Consider the following 17,561-nt stretch of genomic DNA (forward strand, 5'->3'; position numbering starts at 1 on the left):
CCTTATATTTTAGCCTTTTATTAAAGCTACAAAATACGTGGAATAAATTCGTCATTTTTTTTTCAATGGAAAAATCATATTTGGTAAACTTAACAGTTTTTTTCAGGGGGTAGTTTAACCCCATCAATCTGTCCATTCTATGCACACTGGGCTTAAAAATGCGTCAGTTCCCAATTGTACACACGTGTTTGGAGGAGTATAAAAAAAAATTCTCCCAGAGAACTAATCAAAAACGCAAACCAGAAGTTTTTTTTTGTCCTGCCTCTGAACACTGAGCTTGAAATATGCCTCTAATCCTCCTAATGTGTATGGACACATAGGGATAGATTTACTAAAACTGGAGAGAGCAAAATATGGTGCAGTTCTGCACAGAAACCAATCAGCTCCCAGGTTTTAATGTCAAAGCTTAATTGAACAAGCTGAATTTAGAAGCTGATTGGTTACTATCCACAGCTTCACCAGATTCAGAGTGCTCCAGTTTTAGTAAATCTCCCCCACAGGATAACATTGAGCTGCTACTAGGGGCAAACACACAAAACTCCTGTAGAAGCAGCATGATGTCACTGTGCATGGGCCTGAAAAATATCCCTCAGTATGCTGTATATAATATGTAACACTAATTGCAAAAAAAAAAAAGTTTATTTTCCTATAAATACACCTATGCAGCATTACCATAGGCCGAATATATATCAATGTGACTTGTAAAAAAAAAGAAAATAAAAGTTTATTCCAGTAAATAATAAGAGGACAACAAATAAAATCTTAATTAACATTAATTATGTTTGTTTATGATTATTTAAATATTGTTCCTTCGAAAGAAAGATTCGGTAAAAAAAAACAAACAGCTAAGACCCCTTTGTATTAATACAAAATGTAGATTTAACCAAAAACTGCTCTCTGCCAAATGCACATACTCTATGTCATGCAAGTAAACCACAACAGCCAAATAAACTTCAATAAAACTTGTAATTAATATGAATTAGTAGGTTACAAGTTCAGACATTAACATAAACCAGCAATTATTGTTCTTTCACCAGCAGCATTGCAGATATGTATTTGCACACCAGATGGCGCCATTGATCTACTAATCCCAAAGATGCCTATTCATGAGCTGTCAGAAGTCAAGGTCACAAATTGTCTCTTTTCGTCAAGGTCAAGGTTTAAGGCCTTCCAATCCAGTCGTTTCAACAAACGACAAAGCTTTTGCAAAAAAAAAAAACATAAAAAAACACAGCTTTATCTGTAATGTAATTGTAAAATTCCCAATTCTACCGGTGCATTTCCATTACCCATGTGACCATACAATTCTGATTCAGGCCAATGCGATGATATATACATATTTAATTTATTTACCTGATATAATTTTTTTTTGGCAACTAACTAAACTAAGTTATTGATCAATTGGTTATCTAGCACAGTAATTAATGTTGTACCTCTCTGCTGTTTCACACAATACAAAATTCAGCTTATTCACAGTTATCTATATGTTTACTATAATACCAATGTACATTTTTATCAGGCAAAATAAAATTCATGGTGCACGAATAATGTTCACAGTGCGCTAATTTATTATTTACATGATAATATTTCGAGTGAGTAAAGAAGAAACAAATGTTCAAATAAATGATTACGTTAAAAGTGCTGAAATTATTGGCTACCATTTTCTATTGCGGCCGAATACAAACCATACAGAAAATAAAAATTTAAAAAAAAATTGATAATTTATACCAAACTTCACTTTTAAATATTTTACGATGATTTTTTTTTCAGTATTATTTTATAAAGGCATATCTATATACACAACCGGATTGCTTCGTTTATAAGTCCATTTGTCAATTCCCAATTCTGTACAGGTAAAAACCGGTTGATTTGCTATTTGTTTTGCAATTTAAATATTTCACTAATGTAAAATCGTGAGCTGTACGTGAACACATCAGTTCCTTAGGATGAAGCAACATAGAAAACACTGCCTTCTCCTAATCCTAATCCCTACACATTAAAATCATGAATGTATATCCACTGCCCCCCCCCCCCCCCAAAAAAAAAAATCTGTACAATTCTTCAATGACATATGACACTCCTCTTATATCAGAATGTATAGTGTAAGCATACAGTAAAAGATACATCTATAAGTTACCTGAGCAGTCACTCAACATGCAGTCTTGTTTCAAGGTTCAACGCGCAATTATAAGACTGATATTCTCGATTTAAAAGGATTCTTGATTAAAAGGCTACATGTCTTTCTTTGCAATCAAAATTCATATTATGCTTCATCGAGATCCATTTTTCTTTCTTTTTTTTTTCCTTTTTTTTGGGGGTGTTTACAACAATTCCACAAGTCGCTTTAGCGCTGTTTAACCTCCATCAAGATGTGAGTCCTGGCCTTGACAAAATAATTACATTGCAATATTTCTCCCTGACCCTCCCCCCAATCAATCGTTTTTTAGAACCATATTCAGAGGACCTGGAGATGACCTGGTGATTTGGGGGGCAGAATAGATGAGTTCCAAACGTCAGAACCTGCTCACTTCCCAAATGTAATCCGACCATTATTAACTGGTGGTCTTCAATTTATTGATGACTTTCTTCTCTTTGACTCTTCTGTTCTGGAACCAGATAGTGACCTGCCTTTCCGACAGGTTGGTGGTTGCAGATATTCTCCTTCTTTTGTCCTTAGTGATGAATTTATTGGTAGCATATTCCCTTTCTAGTTCTTTCAGTTGGACTTTAGTATATGGGACACGCTTCTTCCTGCCTCGTCTGTAGTTATTAGCGTCTGAAGGATGGGAAACTACGTCTGAAAAGGGAAAGGACAGGTCACTAGGGTGTGCAAACTCCCATTCACCAACACAGTGCAACCCCATCCATAGGATGCATGGGCACACCATAGGCTGCTGCAGCTGGATCACTTAGAATCCAAGACCCTGACATTACCAGCAACACCAGCAATACCAGCAAGGACTAACAAATCACTGCACTCCAAACTGGTCTGCAGAATTCAAACACACACTAAAAAGCCTAGACTAGGTTTATGGTTATAACTATAGTTACCAATAAAAATGATATAAGGTCTAGACAACCTAATCAATCTATCTATCTATCTATCTATCTATCTATCTATCTATCTATCTCACATACATCATGTGAACACATATTAATGTGTGGGTGTATATATCTAAATAACAATCTATTTATTTATTTTTCTATCTATCTATCTATCTATCTATCTATCTATCTATCTATCTATCTATCTTTCTATCTATCTATCTATCTCACATACATCATTGATGTGTGTGTATATCTATCTATATAACTATCTATTTATGTACTGCCCTTCTCTCTACTTTTATCTGTATTTCTTTCTTTCTAATAATTTATCTAATTATTTATTATTTTTCTTCTATCTATCTATCTATCTATCTATCTATCTATCTATCTATCTATCTATCTATCTATCTATCTATCTATCTATCTATCTATTTATTTTTCTGTCTATCTATCTACTATCCAGCTATCTACTTATGTTATCTATCAATTTATCTTTCTTTCTTTTGACTTTTGTTATCTAGATATCTATCGTCATTCTTTCTTTCTCTTTCTTTCTACTACATCATATAAAAATAGTTATGTGTGTAAGTGCATCTCTTCTCTTTCCCTCTTCCTATATATATTATATATACATATATTTAAAGAAAAAATATGTATGTGTGTATACAGAAAAATGTATATGTGTATAAATAGAAAAAAATGTGTGTGTATTACTATATATATCGGTGGGTGTGTAAAATATATATATATGACAGATATAGGGAGAGAAAGATTTTTTGTGTGTGTGTGTATATCTATATATATCTAGATATATATCAAGATATCTAGATATATATGTATGACAGATAGGAAGAGAGGGGTAATTTTTGTGTGTGTGTGTATATATATATATATATATATATATATATATATATATATATATATATATATATATATATATATATATATGACAGATATAGGGAGAGAATGATTTTTTTTGTGTGTATATCTATATATATATAGATATATATGTATGACAGATATAGGAAGAGAGGGGTTATTTTGTGTGTGTGTGTGTGTGTGTGTGTATATATATATATATATATATATATATATATATATATATATATATATATATATATATATATACTCACACACACACACACACACTTCTTTATAGATACCTATGCACATTATGCACACATGTTCCATGAACATAAGGATTAGTAGATTAGTTGTACATAAAATTAATGGTACCCTAATATTATATAACTAAACACAACCAATGCCATTTTTTGAATGAAATAAAAAATGTTTATTTTTACCCGGTAAAGTGGATTTCCAGAGGTGGGCAGGCTGGCCTTGATCCTTGGCACAGTAGACCTGCCCATTCCATCCATTTGTGATGGCCCAGGGCTGGTAGCTCTCCATGGGCAGTAGGGGTTCATGCCTAGGCTCCCCTGGCGCCCCAATAGTGGACACCACAGGCACATCCAGATAGCCGGGCACCGGCTGGTAAGGTCCTGTGGCATATCCCTGGTAAAAAGCAAACTCCTTGGCTCTGGAGGGGAAATCTTCTCCGCCAGAGACTGAGGTGTCCATGTATTTGTCTGCAAAGGTGGAGGGTTGGTTGCAGGACTTGATGGCATTGTGGTGTGTCATCCTGCACGGGTAATATCCGCTGCCAAAGTAGCCGTAGGGCAGACTGGCACTGGAGGAGCTCTGCACCGCGGAACACGGGCTGCATTGCTTGACAGGCTCCGCGATGCCCGACACTGGCACATCACTGGACGGGTAGGCACTGCTGGGGGCCAGAGGAGCCGGGTGTCCCATCAGATTCCTGCACTGGTTGGCAGCGAAGTTGCTCCCGGCAAAGCCTTCCATGTTCTTATTGATCTCATCCAAGCCGTTGTCGTAGAGGAACATCACCGGCTCGGCCCAGCGTGGATGGAGGAGCACTGAAGCTGTCATAGCCCGGCCAGCATTGAGACTAGTGGCTCTTTTTTAAAAGCCCCAAAGACTGAAAAAACACATTGGAAATCTCTCAGACTAACCAGGGCTGACGCGCCAGCCTCGCACACCGAGCCTCCTGATTGGCTGACGGCGCCCACGTGATATGCAAAGCAGCTGATAAACCACAGAGCAGCAGAATGCAGATAATTCATCCCCCCCCCCTTCCTACTTCTAGCTATGTGTCCGTACAGCGCCGTGTACACCGATCACCCCACCGACAGTGTGCTCCCTGCACAGCCTTCTCCTTCCCTTCATTGTGTCGGCCCTATATTGTCATAACATCCCACAATATCATTATCATGGATCAATCAAGTGTCTCTACATTGCCTTACGTTATTGCTGAAAGGGAAACCAACACTACTGCTGGTAGTACATAGCATTCTGTACACACAACTATACAAGACCTGTTTATCAATAGGATAGAGACAGAGGAATGCCAGACCACCAATTTACTATATATATATATATATATATATATATATATATATATATATATATATATATATATATATATATATATATATATATATATATATATATATATATATATATATATATATATATATATACAGAAATATGAGTTAGGGTGTATGTATATTACACATGTAGTATAAAATATGGACAAGCCATAACCCACCTATGTACACATATAGGAAGACATATACACACACACACACACACACACACACACATATATATATATATATATATATTATATATAAAACACATAAAAAGAAATATGAGTTAGAGTGTATGTATATTACACATGTAGTATAAAATATGGATAAGCCGTGAATGATAACCCACCTATGTACACTTACATGAAGATATATATATATATATATAAATATATATATATATATATATATATATATATATACAGAAATATGGGTGAGGGTGTATGTATACAATATGGAGTAAGTCAAGCATGATCACCCACCTATGTACACATATAAAAAATGATACATATATATATATATATACACATATATATATATATATATATATATATATATATATATATATATATATATATATATATATATATATATATATATATATATATATATATATATATATGGACGAGGATATATATGAGTGTGTATATATATATATATATATATATATATATATATATATATATAGTAAAACAATGGATGGGTACAAAAAAATAGATAGGTAGCAGAATATATATATATATATGGAGGTGAGGGTGCATATACTTGTGGAATAAAAATGGATAGACTGAACATGCATCACCCACCTATAATACATAATAATGAATAAACACGTTGCCTATGTAAGTACCAGCACACGTATATAATAGTTTTGTGCACATGCGTGTACATACACTTAGGGACGCACACCCAAAAATACATCCACGCTATTAATATTTAAATGCTTTGTATTCTAGTGAATAAGGGATTTTCTTCTTGTGGCTTATTTGATTTAGAATAGTATTAAATGTCTTTCTTTCTTTCTTTCTTTCTTTCTTTCTTTCTTTCTTTCTTTCTTTCTTTCTTTCTTTCTTTCTTTCTTTCTTTCTTTCTTTCTTTCTTTCTTTCTTTCTTTCTTTCTTTCTTTCTTCCTAACCAACCTTCTTTCTATAGATAGGCATACGGATACATATCTCGATATACAAATATTATACCCTGCCACATATCTTCTGTCACAGCATAAATAAAATGCCTCCTCCTCACTATACACACCCAGCTTGTGTATTCTGTAATAGAAAAGCAGGCATTACCCTATTGGCTGTACATGTGTAGCAGTGCACATTGGCACACACAGTATATTGTTGTACACGTCCCTGTTTCGCAATGTACACTACAGTTTGCACAAATCCACCTACATGTTTCCTGAACTGACTTATCTTTATGTATGTAGAAGTGGTACACAGACATCTATATGGAAGTATTTGTTGTATTGAGGAATCAGTGGTACACATTCGAAAACTTTTAAAGGAAGGAAGGAACACTTGGAGTTTGTCTATATGTGTAGATACAAAGGTGCACAGTGTTATACCTATAAGACCAATGTTCAAGTTGCTGGGAATACAGCAATGTCTCTCTTAGATAAAGTATATAGCTGGTATATTTGATTCCAGCACGGTTTGTGTTAACAAAAATGCAGGGATTTATTTAATAATTGCTCTTGAATGACTATCCCATGTGTTAGTGGGATCCAATTTGTTCCCTAATAGCTGTAGGCAAGTTGGGAATATTAGCATGCAGTCATGAAGCAGTGTTTAGTGAGCAGTAACAGAGTACAGGACACTGCCTGGACACCACTGTTAGTGTACACAGAGCAGCACACAGCAAAGAGGGCAGGACAGCTATGCGTGAGGGTTGAGCAGGGATAGAGGCCAAGGTCAAGTTGAAAGTACTTGTCTAGCCAAAATGAGCCCTGCCAATTAAGCTCTGGAGCCTCTTGCTAGCTTGGAGAAACCGTGTATATCGGGGTCATGTGTTAATACCCACGCATATGCCTTATGTGTCTGCTAACTGGAGCCCTGGACCTGCTTGTCTTATATAATAATATCAGGACGACACATGTCCTCATGTATTTATCAGCTTCTATACTGTGATGCATGATTGGGATGGGCACTGGGCAAGTCAGATTTTTCTAAGTATATTTAAACATTATCTGGAGATTTTATAATACAATTATTTTATAACGTCCATATTTTCTTTTTTTTTTTTATGAAAAACAATAACCATAAAAATGTAAATTTCAACATATATACTATATATGTGATGTGAAGTCATCCTGTAGATTATAATTAATTAAATCATTTCATCTACAATTCTCTTCTTTTTTCTTTCTTGTATACTAGTTTTTTTCTTACACTTGTGGTCGACCACACTCCCAACACCAACAATATACCATCCAGATAATAATGCCAACTATAACACCGTTATAATTTCTTATTCCCCATTAGCCTGGAAGATATGTAATGGGTAAACACCACAGTACACATTATAATTATCGTATTTCATGTTCTCTTTTATATGGTGTGTGGTATAATTAATACCTGTCATCCGCACTAGACATGTTTTATAAGGGTTGCATGCAATTCGATATGACAGGAAAATAATTTCTGAGCACACCATAGTAGACTCTGTACATAATGCAACATGGTTGTGTACAATCAAATATGTATCAGTGTGTTGTGTTATAATAAGATAGTCCATTCCACATGACTCCATTGTGGTGTGTGTGTGGTGTATATGTGTGTGTGTGTATATATGTATATATATATATATATATATATATATATATATATATATATATATATAGAGAGAGAGAGAGAGAGAGAGAGAGATCTATCTATCTATCTATCTATCTATCTATCTATCTATATATATATATATATATATATATATATATATATATATATATATATATGTCATACGTTGCTATATTATTTACTTTGAGATATATAGATAAATATATATTTAAATATATATTTATATAGATATCTACATCTATATATATATATATATATATATACATATATATATATATATATATATATATATATATATATGTGTGTATATATATCTAATCTATCTATCTATCTATCTATCTATCTAGCTATCTATCTATCTATCTATATATATATATATATAGATGTAGATATCTATATAAATATATATTTAAATATATATTTATTTATATATCTCAAAGTAAATAATATAGCAACATATATATATATATATATATATATATATATATATATATATATATATATATATATATATATATATATATATATATATACATATATATATATATATATATATATATATATATATATATATATATATATATATATATATATATAAATGCACATATATACATATACAATGTTTACATATTTGTTATTTCCTTATTTAACATATTGTATATATTTTCTTCAATTCATAAATAACTAAAATAACAAAAGGACTTTTAGAAAGTTCGATCACATGAGCTCTATTTTCCTGACCTGGTGCATATATTATCAGAAGAAAATTCCTGATCATAATTGTACAGTTTTTAATACAGAGACTCCATGAGATCAATGTTTTTTTTTTTTATGTTAGCATCAGAAAAGCAGAAGAATGGCCGGGATTATTGTACTATCCCAGACATGCAATCCAAGTGTTTAATGATGTTTTGTAATAAGCTGGAGCCAATCTGAGCAAATCACATCTACTTGACGACCTCATTAATTTAAATCCATATTTACGTCATGCCATGTTATACAGGGACGTTTATGATATCCTTCTGTAAACAGATGTTTCCATAAGACTTCTGCTCCATATTATTGGTCAAGTTTAAAGAATATCATTAATGAAGGAGGAAAAAAAATGCCTTGCTTTGTACAAATGGTGTCTACACACGAGGTAATTAAACAGTATGACACTTCCCCACAGCCCCAGACTAAAGATTCCTGATATGTCTTTCCTGGCAAGCTGACTGCACAAAAAGTATCTAATGCCTGGACTTTGTTCTGGTACCAGTTCTTCATCTGATTAGGAGGGGACCTAGGAGGTAATTTTACAGATCCATCTCTACTTTCATTCATGTGTATCTCTATAATTGCATGGCACTCAGAAAATGATGCTTCTCCTTTGAGAATTTCTGTGTATATAAGCTTCTGCATGCATAGATACTTTGTACCAATGTAATGACATACATTACAAATTCATGTCATTTTCTGTACAAATATCTACTAGTGTTTGTATTAATGTGTGTATCTCTCTGCCCTGTGTGCCCAGCCTGCACACGTCTGAAGTTCAAGTTTAACAGATACGTTTGTCTTTGCCCCTGGTGTAAGGAAGTGGCTTTCTTCAAAGGTTTTTTTTCCAGCTCAGTAATTTGGAACCCTTTGCTTTGTCTGGCTTGTGGCTTGTGGCTGATCAGTTGTTGACCAGGCTGGCTGGAAAACTATTGGTAACAAAAGCTTGGGAACTGTTTAAGTACAATTTTATATAGGGTGCAGCGGATGCATGTCTCCTGCAGACACAAATCTTTTCCATGGGTTGAAATAAAATGTCACACTTTAAAAGTTGTTGTATAAACAACAACAGTACTGATAGGTAATACAGACAAACAACCATTTATAAAACTACACATAAACACTCATAAGAGAGAGGTAAAGAGCATGAAAGGGGCAGGTTCCAATGTGTACATGACTAATGACCTCACCAATGTACTACACAAATTATAGTATATCCTGATTAAGTGTATTTAACATTTTTTTTATAAACGTGGACACAACTGAAAAACGTGTAAGTTACTTATTTTTCTTTAGATAAAGATCTGCATAATCACTGGCAACATTTTATATCACTGTACATGAATCTTACCCCCTTAAGGCAATTTATAAGACAAGGCAGAACAGTGAGGAAAACTGAATTTCCCACTCAGTGCTGCATTGACTCCATCTACACAGCCACATGCCACGTGTGGACCAATTTATTATTCGCTGGATTAGGTGCTGGGATCAGAAATGACCAATTTGGCACATATTCTTCTATGACACCCAATTTTATTTTTAGAATGGGCACCTCAGCCAGTTCTCTGGGATGAAGGCACCAGATGGGATTCTGATGCTTCAGCACTTTGGTTCTAAAGATGGATATCAGAGGCTTGAGAGTGTCAGTGTCACATGATTTGCGATGTTTAACACGAAACCCAATCCAAAATTCAGCAAAGAGAAAAGCTGGACCCTACATATGAGCACTGTGTTGTGTTCATGATCATGCTCCAAACAGGACCTGCCATAGATCTCCATTAGAGCAGCAGCAGTTCGTATTACTAAATACCAGGCTTCATGGAGATGGAGGAAAAACAATAATAAAGATACATGTATGTGAGTGGGTGTGTGGTAGACAGATCAATATGCCAAACATACATAGACCGACATTTCTAGTTCGAGGCGTCTGTCTATATATGAAGTCACTCTACAGTAAGCCCAACAAGTCTACACAGGTGGACTTATAAGTCCAATAAGTCCACATGAGAGAGGTAGGTAGAGAACGTGGGAAGAAGAGGGGAAAGAGAAAATGATGGTCAAAATATCATCATTTCTACTGATAATCCATATTAAAAATATTATTTGTAATACTTTTCCTAAAGCTTGCTATAGAAAACTGAGCTACTTATTATTTGGATATAAAGCTCTATTCTGGATTCATATGGAAGCCTATGGGTACCCGTTGTAAAGATAACTGAATATATCTAGCTTGCACATTTTTTGTTTTGTTTTATATATATATATATATATATATATATATATATATATATATATATATATATATATATATATATATATATATATATATATATATATATATATAAACAAAAGCTGCATAGATACACATATTAATTCTTCTGTGCTTCATTATGGGTGCCATTTTACTTATGTAAGGGTGGCTAGTGGTTTACATTTCTCACTTATGGGTAGACGTGATCTTTTTGTTTCATTAAATATTTTAATCACATACTTATGAAACTTGTCATTTGTATGTATTAATTTTACTTAAGGCATGTACTAAAATCAAAATCAGTGCTGTGAGCCCACATACCTAATGGTAGTCATACTCTGCTAAGGTGTATGATTACTTTTGAGTATAAACAGCCCTTTTCAACCTTTTTTTTTACATGCAGGGATCTTTGAAATAACATTCAGGTCTCAGGGAACCCCAGCTGATAATTACCCTTATATCTGCAAATAATAGAAATAGTATAAGAATACATAGGGCTGCCTTTGACAACAATAGTTGTTGCTGGTGGTGGTCAGTTAAATGCTTTGGCCAGTGAAAAGATAGATCCTTACAATAGTGGCTACCGGGAAAATGCGACTGTTACAGGTAGTTAAAAAAGATCAGTGGTGTCAGTGGTTACTTTTCTAGGAAGCAGACATTGCTAATTGCTCAAGGAACCCCTAACAACCTCTCCAGGAACCCTAATGTTCAGTGGAAAGCTGGTTGAGAAAGGCTTGGACAGAAACATTAGAACATAAATGTTTGGGCATGCAATAGCTTACTAATAAAGTTTATTACATTATTATTAGTAGTAGTGTTATTTTTAAGTTACATATTTGCTGCTTCTTTTCCAGACTTACAGTATAATGGATTATTAGTAAGGGAATGACCTTGTTTAATATTTATAATACATATCCAGAACTTCCACACTATACACATTCTGTGCATCTTTTCCCAAACATGGCAGACATGAAAGGTACCATAGTAGCTGATGGCAGTTAAATTAAGTCTTTGTTTTTTATTAATAGAAACCAACGCAGACTATGCTTTATTATAAATGTGATATGACCTTACAGGTGACTTATTATTGTCAAACCACTCACACAAGTACTGCACCATGAGGCTGATGAACTGAATCTCCACACAATATTGTGTTAATATTTACTTGAATTATCCAATCATGGGCAAGTGAAAAATAGGAATTGGCATTTTAACTGAAATCAAAAAAATATTGTTTGAAGATTCTCTATTCCTTTAGTAAACATAATATTTAAAAACATGGTTCTAAGAGGAATTATGATGTGCAGAATGCAGCAACCCATAGCCATCCACCAGATTTGAACGAACTATAGAAAGACTGTACAATGGGATTTCCATCCTCCAGCATGCAGCAGTTTGGGTGCACTTACATTTTCTTGAGTCGCCTTACCACCACACCTCATCCCCACTTTGGAAAACACCTTGTTTTTTTTTTAGTATAGTTCTATATCCTCCAACTAGTCAAGTATGCTGTACCATTGCTTTCAATGAACCACCTTAATGCATCCTATTGGTTCAGGCAAAAAAACTCTGCGTGTGCAAGTGCACTGTATGTAGCAATGTATGTATAAACATGCCATTAAAAATATTCATATGCTATTCTAATGTAACAGTGGGACTAAAGAGAGTGCAAAATCTGGGGCAGACGTGCATAGTAGCCAATTAGCTTCTAAATTCAGCTTGTTGACCAAAAAACGTGAAAAACTGGTTGGTTTCTATGCAGAGCTGCACCAGATTTTGCACTCTCCAGTTTTAGTAAATCAACCCCAATGTGCTAAGCAGAAATATGTGAACGAGGCCTAAACACATGCATTTTTTTACTGTGCATTTTGCAGGGGGAAAAAAGTCGTCCTGTTGGCCATATGCAGTAAAATGCATTATGCATGTGCATTCATATAAACATTCATTGATACTATAGAGAGAGGGAAGGATTATGTATAGATATATATATATATCTAGATAGATATGTCTAAATAGATATAGATATAGATAGATATGTCTATATAGAGATAGATAGATAGATAGATAGATAGATAGATAGATAGATAGATAGATAGATAGATAGATAGATAGATAGATAGATAGATAGATATGACTATATAGATATAGGTAGATATGTCTATATAGATATAGATAGATATGTCTATATAGATATAGATATGACTATATAGTTATAGATAGATATGTCTAAATAGATATAGATATAGATAGATATGTCTATATAGAGATAGATAGATAGATATATAGATAGATAGATAGATAGATATGGCTATATAGATATAGATAGATATGACTATATAGATATAGATAGATATGACTATATAGATATCTACATCTACATATCTATCTATCTATCTATCTATCTATCTATCTATCTATCTATCTATCTATCTATCTGTCTATCTATCTATCTAAATTTATCTATCTATCTATTTATCTATATATATGTAAAACGCATATTTCTGTGCAGACATGTGAAAAAAGGGTGGGACTGATTGGTATATTTGCTTGCTGCAGTCTCCCTACTGTAGCTTATTGTATAATATGGTCAAATATGATTTTCTCCAGCATATTTGAGAATGAAAACACATTGCAGTCCATATACCAAAGAAGCAGAAGCCCAGTGAAGCTCAGTTCACTTCAATCACATTTTAAGGAAAAATCCTATTTTTTTTTATTTCAAATTCTTTTGCACATGATTAGGTGTTTGGTGTGAACACAGGTTCACTGGGATGGATGAACTTTCTACCCCTTTAGTAAATCAGAACTTTAAAGAGCATATGGAACGCATATTAGCTGATAAGTACAGTGTCATGACTAACAGATTTGCCCCCAAAACATTACTAAACACCCATAACTGAGGTCTCCAGCTAGATATGAAACATATCTCTTCGTGCGACCACAGTAGAAAGGTTTTTTGTTTTTTAAGTCTACCAATAAAGGCTTTTGTGATCAGGGACAGTATATGAAGGAAACTCGAGCAGCTCAGGGCTCATTAGCTAGAACTGAAAATGTGTTACACGTATTCTAAAGTTTGCAGACATGAACAGATCCTTGAAGGAACTGAACAGGAAGACATATTACTAACAGGTTCAATCTTAGAGGCCTGCAGTGCCCCAGAACCAAGACGATCACACTAGGATATTTTAACCACAAGGTTCACATAGTCATCTGGAAATGACTCAGTATCATCTCTATGCATTTCAGAGATTGGTGGTTCTCTCTCAACAAGTGAGTATTTGTTTTTCCGACTGAAAAGGCATACAGATAGAGTATCTGATATTTACTCAGCCACTAGCCTGGGTGTGTCAATACTAGCACATAGGATGGAATGCTCATGCTTTTTGGTGAGAAACATGCTTTTCCGGTAAGTTCAGATCCCCTTATCTATACAAAAAGTGGGTTCATTAGGAAAATTGCCATAGGATCCTGCAGAATCATTTTTATGGTGCAGTTGCCAAAAGTTTCCGCTAGATGTCTTCAAAGATAATGGTATTGGATTTTGTCATTAGCTGATTGGGACTGAAAATGGTGACAGTGCTCTTCTTTCAAATAATCCTTTGTAATATCCTGCATGATACCCGGCTTCCTGTAAGGCAGTTTACTTTAGGCTTAGGGTGTAAAATACATGCTATTTTAGAACAATACTCAGGCCTGTTATAAAAAGTTTTTCGTTTAAATAATATAGCAGTGCAGCATGCTAACTGTGGATTAATCTTTAATCTGCTGAGGCCAAGGACAATGTGCTTGTAAATTCATCAACTTTGACATTCATTCTGCTTCTTTCTTTTTTTTTACTACTGGGCAAAGTCCAAGGTTTCAGGACTTTCAAAATGTCTACTTTATATTGTGGTATAGGAGAGACTGAATCAATTGTAGGTGCAAGAGCAGGAAAAAGGTGATTTGGTATTCATTTGGAATGAAAAAAAAAAAAAAAAAGAAGTGACACATGACTTGTTTATCTGCTGTTTTTCCCTATGAAACATATAGAAGAAAGCTGAATAATAAAGACCATGATAGAGGCGAACATAACTTTTTGCATAATTATTATATACTTCAATTATAATTAAATAGTACGTTTAATTGTACTTTTATTATATACTTCTTACAGAACACCCGGACTAAACTAAATTAAACATGTCCACTTTGTGTCTCACATAGGATTTAATTCAATGCCAGCATGTTAGCATAGTATACCTGAATTCATGACATAATATTTTTGGCAATATTGTCTATTTATTTGGTCTGACAGCAAAAAAAATAATTGTAAACTGTTCTATATATAAATCATGTGGCTACAGTAATATGTATGACTTTGTATGACTCATTATATGGTTATATGCATTTACTTATCTGCTATAAATTAAGAAAAACCTATGACAGCAGTATAAAACAATAAAGACTACCGTACTACATAACTAAATCCAGCAATAAACAAGCAAATCTTTACTACTAGCTATAAACGATACTTTTATTTCCATGTGTATTCTTCATTGTGTGAAACAATGCAAAAGACGAATTAGAATATGGGGCAGATTGTACAGGGAAACGTTAGGGGTAGTTAATGTTTACATGCAACAGCACATAGTACGTGCCAACTGTACTACAGTACTGAAGCTACCACATCTAGTCATCCTCATCATTATATATATATATATATATATATATATATATATATATATATATATATATATATATATATACATACATATATATATATATATATATAATCTATATATATATATATATATATATATATATATATATATAATTTATATATATATATATATATATATATATATATATATATATATAATTTATATATATATATATATATATATATATATATATATATATATATATATATATACACACACACATATATAAATAAATATATATATGATGATGAGGATGACTAGATGTGGTATATATATATATATATATATATATATACATATATATATATATATACACACACATACACACATAAATAACATACATAGAAAAGAGAAATATTGAAGCTATAGCAGTTAATCAAATCTGCTTTTATATGCTCTATACAAGCGTTTTCTACTCCATAGAGAACAGACGTTTTTTTTACGCCCAGTGTGCATGGAGCCTATGCTGATACACATCCGATTAGTTTATTTGTAAACTATTAGCTCCTATAAAGCAGCCCTTCTTCCCGATTATATATATATATATATATATATATATATATATATATATATATATATATCTCCCAGATATTTGTACATACAAAATTTCCTTAGTTATGCGTTTAAAATGTTTTGCTGTGCATATCACAATTTAAAATGAAAGGGGAATGTTTCTAGATAAAGTTAAAATCTCTAAACATCAAAATAAAAAAAATCGAGTCATTGGAGATATTACATTATACCAATCATTACTAGTATCCTATAATGATATAAGAGGCCACTCACTATTTGTCATACTGGATAGAGAGGACAATATTACAGATTTATCAGTAATCATTCAGTAGATGATGGTTCTTTTGAATGCTGGCCTCCAGAAATCAGGCTAGTGTATAATCTTTACAGTATAAACGGCTGGATTAAATAGACAGCTTGCAAGCACAATGTCTAATCAGTTCATGTTTAAGCATCCTTTCAAGATGACATTAAAAATTAATTATTACAGAATATGGTACATTATAATTTTGTATTCAGTTAAGAAGAGTGTGAATATAGGTTTTTTTAATATATATAATATTTATAGAGAGATAGTCAAGAACATATTATATGCAACAATATATATATATATATATATATATATATATATATATATATATATATATATACTTCTTTTTTGGGGTAAGTTGCATATGCAAATGTCAGTCTTAATCTTACACACCAAAAGAGCTCAAATGTTTCCACCACAATGTGTCCAAAAAAAGGGATGCAATACTCTTCACATGCTGCAATCAATTTTTGTTTATTCCAATAAAGTGCAATAAAGTTACAACTGATTTAGTTCAGTGTCCACCAGACCATCAGCCAACAACAGTTTGTATACCATGCTCTTTCTCTCAAGCTATCACCCTTTCATTGCATATATACATACATACACACACTTTCATGATATATATTTACATTACCATATGTGTGTGGGAGTGTGTATTGTATATATATATATATATATATATATATATATATATATATATATATATATATATATATATATATATATATATATATATATATA

General features: G+C 32.9%; 1 protein-coding gene across 1 annotated transcript; it reads right to left on the minus strand.

The window, feature by feature from the left end:
* Positions 1 to 1,321: 1,321 nt before the first annotated feature.
* On the minus strand, positions 1,322 to 5,076 carry HOXA13 (homeobox A13). Its single transcript, XM_040352917.1, has 2 exons — positions 4,353 to 5,076; positions 1,322 to 2,797 (listed from the first exon to the last, which is right to left on the minus strand). The coding sequence occupies exons 1-2, from the start codon at positions 4,996 to 4,998 to the stop codon at positions 2,553 to 2,555; spliced, it is 891 nt and encodes a 296-aa protein (XP_040208851.1). The 5' UTR covers positions 4,999 to 5,076; the 3' UTR covers positions 1,322 to 2,552.
* Between the last annotated feature and the right edge of the window lie 12,485 nt (positions 5,077 to 17,561).

This window comes from Rana temporaria, chromosome 5, assembly GCF_905171775.1.
Source record: "Rana temporaria chromosome 5, aRanTem1.1, whole genome shotgun sequence".
Taxonomy (NCBI): domain Eukaryota; kingdom Metazoa; phylum Chordata; class Amphibia; order Anura; family Ranidae; genus Rana; species Rana temporaria.

Excerpts from the sequence above, each read along its gene's own strand:
- HOXA13 (XM_040352917.1), bottom strand. The coding sequence starts at position 4,998 with ATGACAGCTTCAGTGCTCCTCCATCCACGCTGGGCCGAGCCGGTGATG. Across the intron at positions 2,798-4,352 it reads CTGGAAATCCACTTTACCGG|ACGTAGTTTCCCATCCTTCA; the intron begins GTAAAAATAAAC and ends TTCCCTTTTCAG.